The following is a 6000-nucleotide window of genomic DNA, read 5'->3' on the forward strand; positions in this document are numbered from 1 at the left end:
AGATAAATTAATACATCTTTCTAAAGTAGATTTCCCACTTTTTAAGGGCTAACAATATGTTATAACTTTGTTTCTTACACCAATCTGGTTTTTCTTTTAATTTTTATGGAATGTGTTTAATTATTACTAGCGAAAATGGAGGTCAAAAGACAACTTGCAGTAGTCCATTCTCTCCTTCCATCTGAGACTCATGCTCAGGTCTTCAGGTTTGGTAGCAAGGACCTTAAATAGCTGAGCCATCTCATTGGCCCCTTCTTAGATGATGTTATCTTACAGTTGCATCTAATACTAAAGAGTCTGTTAGCTGCCGGGTTAATAAATGATAGCACACTTCAAATATATGTTATGCTGATGGAAAATAAATTAAGAGTATATGAAGCCTGCTTTAAAACTATATATTTGGTAGGCTGGGCTTGATGAGCAAAGGCCTTTAATCTCAGCACTTAGGGACAGATGAAGATAGATCTCTATGAGTCCAAGGCCAATATGGTCTACATAGAGAGGTCCCAACTGCCCATGGCTACACAGTGAGTTCTTGTCTCAAAAGATAAACAGGTATTTTGTCGGCCTGGGGGCAGGGCTTGTTAGCAGGGTGTTTTGTATTACATCTGAAAGGCCTGGGTTTGATTCCATGCACCATGAGATTAAAAATATGTAATTTACTTGAAAGCTGAGTAAGCATACAATCGAAAATGAAGGTAGTTGTCTTAAAAACAGATTTCTTACCTGCATCTAATGCAAGGATTGTAATATTGTAGATGCCATTTCTGACGGTCTCAGCCTCTCGATCCAGTGTTCGGAAAATGGTGATTGATCCTGAGTCTTCATTAACAGTGACCCACCCTCTTGGGTCACTTAACTTCCTGTACCTGTTAACCACGATGAAGGAACACAAGAAGTAACATGAGTCAAATCATAATGCCAGTAACAAGAGTTATGGACTTTTCTAGCATTGTAAATGCTAAGGAACAAGAACACAACAAATACCTTATGCCATTGCTGTTTCTGGTCTCTGGGTCATACGCCTTATACCCACTGTTTATAGTACCAACTGGTACATTTTCTCGAATCCTCACAGTTTGCGTTGGAGGGATACACTCAGGGCCCTCATCCTGATTTGTCACGGTGACAGTCACTGTAGCTGTGCTCATGGGTGACTTTGAGCTAGCCTCTCTAGTAAATGGAGCTTCATTAACTACACCAATTTGCAGGATCACCTGTTGTCGTTCTTCATAGTCCAGAGGCTAAAGAAAATGTATAGATGACCAGGTCAAAGCATAGAAGAGCTAGTGAAACGCACTACATGAAGGACTTGCTGATTTGAAAATATTAAGGACCAAATTGGGAACAGTCATTGAGAACATTAAACATGGGCCTGAACTGTGGGGGAGCTTTCAACAAATCCAGTATTTGGGTGGAGCTGGCAACAAACAAACAACTTTCCCTCAAAAGAAAATTGAAACTGAAATATATCACAGATAAGGCTCTAAGTAAGACTTAACGATTTAGATGCTTAATGTATGTTCCAATTTCAGGTATGGGTTGTAACAGTTATTTTACACTAGTTACTTTAAATCAGTTTGTCTTAGAGTCTAAGGATGGTTATTTGCCCTGGATTTGGGAGTCAAAAACTAGGTTGAATATTTAAGTCTTGTGTGTCCAAGATTAGCCAAAGATGACATTAACTTCTCTTCCTCTTGATTCCATCTCCCAAAGGCTGAGTTTTACAGCTGTGTACCACCAAGCCCTCTTTAGGTTGGTTTAGAATTTGAATGTGTGTGCTAGACCAGCATGCTAAGGTAGCTCTCTCTAGCCCTATAAAACGTTTAGGAGTGGTATGGGGCTGTGACAGCCAGCCCTACTGGACTGCATTGTGTTATTACCTGCTGAGAAAGAAACTGCTCTATCCCAATCATTAAACGCTTCTCTGGGAGTGCTCAGACCTGCAATAATAATTTACAGGGAATACAAAGAACCAGGCATCCCTTAAGGCCCATTGACCTTTGCCCTGGAATGCCAATGACATCCCAGTGGCCTGTGGATGAGATTAGGATAGGATAAAGGTGTTCCTGCTGTGAGGTACTTAACTGCTTGATTTTTGCTTTGTAAATTCCCTAGGTCTTGGCCATCTTGCTTTTAGCTCCCCTGCTTTTCTCTTCTATAAACTCTTCACGCTGTGGGATTCCAAAGATACCTGTAATGTCCATCTTTATAAGCCCTACTTTTAGCTCCCTTTGATGATAAGGACAGTTGACAAAAAATGATCCAGGAATAAAGGCTGGTGTTAGGGTGGGACAGCTGTGGGGTCATTTTTTTTTTTATTAATGATTGATGTGGGAGGGCCCAGCACATTGTGGGTGGTGGCACCCTTGAGAAGCTGTTAAGGTATCTAAGAAACAAGACTAAGCAAGCAAAGACAAGTCAATAAACAGTGTCCTTCCATGACCTCTGTTTCAGCTCTTGCCTTGAGTTCCTACCCTTTCTTTGAACTGTGATACAAAAGTGCAAGCAAATATGAATAAAAAAGTTTTCTCCCCAAATTACTTTTGTTCTTGGTGCTTTATCACAGCTATAGAAAGCAAACTAACAGTTACTCAAAATGAATATGTTCATTTCATTTAATGTATATAAATTAAATAGTATTTATAATTACCTAAATTATATATTTTATGCTTCCATTTACCAGAATCTTTCTTCCCATTAAATCTTTGCCTGCTAGTATATATTATAAATTACAAATATCCAATTTAATAATAAATTCTTACCTTAATCACGCACAGAATGCCTTCATTGGTTTTGGGATCTGTTACGATTTTAAAATTTCCATTTTCGTTGCCCTTTAAAATGGTGTAATTAGCTCTCCAATTAGGTGAGTTAACTAAATCTTTATCCTGAACAGTAAGACGTAAGATTTCCACATCAACTGTATTTTCTTCCACTGATGTCACATACTAAAAGAAGTAAGAAGAATAAAGCTTCTTTAATTGAGCCTCACAAATCAAGATAACCATGTGAAGTAAGCCTCTTTCTTCCAACTTTCAAAGTACCTCATGTTTAAACCTTCAGGCCATTGTGAGCATTTTGTGCTAATCTGTGAGGCACAGAAAGGGATACACATACTTTAACACCGAGCCAAGCATTTCTCTCCAGTAAACAACACACACTTACTGTAGTGCGAGTGAATGTTGGCAAGTTGTCATTCACATCTCCAATAGTAATGATGCAGGTTGCTGTTGTGTGCAAGCCAAAATACTGGCCATCCATATCCTGGACTTTTATTATCAACTGGTACTTGTCAATTAACTGAAAGCAACAAAAATGTGACTATTAGGTAAAAGAGCGTCGTTCTAAATGGAATCTTGACTTCTGCTCTGTAACTTGTACTGCACTAATAATTTAGAAGGACTTTGTTCTGTTTCACAGCATTTACATATAGAAAAAGTATCTCTCTCCAATAATGTGTGACCAATATATGAAAACTGAGTCGCTTCTCAAAGGGAAAGTGCCATCAACCCAATATATAATCAGTTAGCTCTAGGAACTTTGAAAAGGAAGAGAAATACTGTAGTCATGGGTACATTACTATTCCACAGCAATGCAGACAATGTTTTATGTCCTGTCCAAAGTACATGTTTATATTCAAAGCTATTATAACTAAAATGACTGCTTGTCTCCTTTTCAGCCATCTTACCATGATTTCAGCCCCGGCTAATCCTTCCTGCCTTCACCCATTAACTAACTAAACTAAAACTGACATGCTAATGTTTATGTTAACTCACAGCCACCTTTCACAGCCCTTGTCTCCCTCATATCCTCTTCCAAATGCAGGCTTGCATAACTCCCAACTTTTTTACCTGCCTACCCTTAAAAACCTCACGCTGCTGTCTCTCAGGAGGGGTGCACATTTCCTCTGCAGCAAAGTGCGCTGGGATTATTGAAAATAGTCAGTTGACTGAGAAAACAAAGAAATTATTTTTTTACTGTCTTAAAATACAGATTCATGTTATCTGCAGACAAAAGAGAAGCTCCAATATTTAAAAAGGCCGAAGCAACATGTACAAACTGGAATCCCAAGTTTAAAAACTTATTGCCAAGCACGATTTAGTACACTCCTTCATGTGTCCAATGTTTGTTACCGATTTTATTCATATTCATGTATTCATATTTAAGTCAATATATATGTTCTTGTTGAGATTCATTATCATTATTTATCATCATGTGTTTATATGGGTGTCGGTGTAAGGATAGATGGTCAGAGAGTCCAAAAGAGTGTCAATCTCCTGCAGTTGGTGCTATGAGTAGTTGATATGGGTTATGTGTCCAGCACAACATGTTTATGTATCCACTCTTAACCAATGAGCCATCTCTCCAGCCCTGTAACTGTTCATTAAAGGGTTTGATTTGGAAGCTTAACAAGCCATTCTGATCTTAATTCTTTTTAGTTTGTTTCAATTCCAAAGGGCACGATTTGTACATGAAAGGAACCTGTAGTTGTCCAGAGAACATTTATAAAATGTTTTGTTAAATCACTTCTTATTGAAGTGATTTATTAAGCAACTATTAAGCAACTTTTATTAAGCAACTATTTGTTGTCAATAACAACTTTGGATAACTTGTATCAACAAGGTATGAGGGTATTTAAGGTATATAAAGAAGCAAAAACATGATAGCTTGATACTGTTTAACATTTACTAGTATTTGAAAATTTGGAATCTCAGAAAATGTATCTACTAGAAAGATTTTTTTAAAATATTTTGTATTATTTATTTAAATTGTATGTGTGTGTACCTAAGTGCATGTTTGTGCAGCATGTGCCACAGAGGTCATGTGGTCAGAAGGTGTCACATGCTCTGGAGTTATAACCATTTGTGAGCTACCCAATGTGGTTCTGTAAACTTAACGCAGGTCCCCTGATAATGTCACCAAGTCCAACTGATGACTGTCTCTCCAGCCACTGCTGGTAATTTTGAGATTCACAGTAATATCCAAAAATCATGTATTACTCCAAGATTAAGGATCACAGATGATATTACATAAGACCAGCAAACTGCTATTGGGATTTACATGAATAGCACTGCCTGGGGAATGTAACAGTTGGATAAGGAAGTAAATAAATGGCTAGTGGGGTAGTCACAGTACAAGTACACAATATACATGTAAAATATCCTCAGAGAAAATAGCAACATACTTTAGAAAGTTTTTGGATCTAGGTGAGAGGAGACATACACAGTTTTGACAGCAAGACTGCAAAAGGGTATTAGAAAAGTCATCAATTGAGAAACTTACTAAAGTTATTTTCCAAAAAAAAAGGGGGGGAAAGAGGTTGCTAACAAGTTAAGTTTTACATACATTGTATCTAAGGTGCATTTCAGATGTTCAGGCACATAAGGATTTGAGCACTTAGCTAAACTTGGAACCAAAGACTATGCATGTAAAGACATTTTATCTGCACAAGGGAAAGAGCCTAAACAAGACTTAAAAGTATTCTTTCACTTTAAAAGTCAAAATGTGGATAACATATTTCTACCCATCTTGACAAAGTTCACTTTTTATTAGGTGTTTCTTTGTTTAAATACTACAGATATACCTCTATGAAAATTTTAATTTCATAAAAGATAAAACTCAGGAGAAAATAATCTAGATGTTCTAAATTAGCATGCCATGAGGTCACTCAATGACCTTCATTTGCAGACTGAAGACAATATATTTCTGCAAAGTTGGGAAGTAATCATAATTTCCAAAACACACACACACAAGTGTGTAAGCACCCTCATCGAAAGTGTCTGGAGACCAAATGTTTACAGGGTTTAGAACACTTGAATCCATATCACAGGATATCTTGGCATTAGGCCCACATTAAGACACAAATTGTTGTGTGTTCCACTTATACCCAATACACAAATTTCAAAGGTGATTTTTATACTATATTTTTAGCATGCCTAGTTTTGGCTGCATGAGGTTAGGTCTGGAATTTTTGGCCCGTGACATCTAATTATTTTT

The 6000-nt window shown here is 37.2% G+C and overlaps 1 protein-coding gene across 2 annotated transcripts in view; it reads right to left on the reverse strand.

Moving 5' to 3' along the window:
- Dsc2 (desmocollin 2) overlaps window positions 1-6000 on the reverse strand; it is a 30885-nt gene that overhangs the window by 10572 nt on the left and 14313 nt on the right. For both annotated transcript variants that reach the window (XM_031365046.1, XM_031365048.1), the window contains exons 8-11: window positions 3169-3303; window positions 2766-2951; window positions 988-1244; window positions 727-869 (exon numbers count right to left, since the gene is read on the reverse strand). In XM_031365046.1, the coding sequence (XP_031220906.1) occupies window positions 727-869; window positions 988-1244; window positions 2766-2951; window positions 3169-3303 (721 nt within the window). The remainder of the gene's footprint in view (window positions 1-726; window positions 870-987; window positions 1245-2765; window positions 2952-3168; window positions 3304-6000) is intronic.

Source organism: Mastomys coucha, unplaced genomic scaffold (genome assembly GCF_008632895.1).
Source record: "Mastomys coucha isolate ucsf_1 unplaced genomic scaffold, UCSF_Mcou_1 pScaffold13, whole genome shotgun sequence".
Lineage (NCBI taxonomy): Eukaryota > Metazoa > Chordata > Mammalia > Rodentia > Muridae > Mastomys > Mastomys coucha.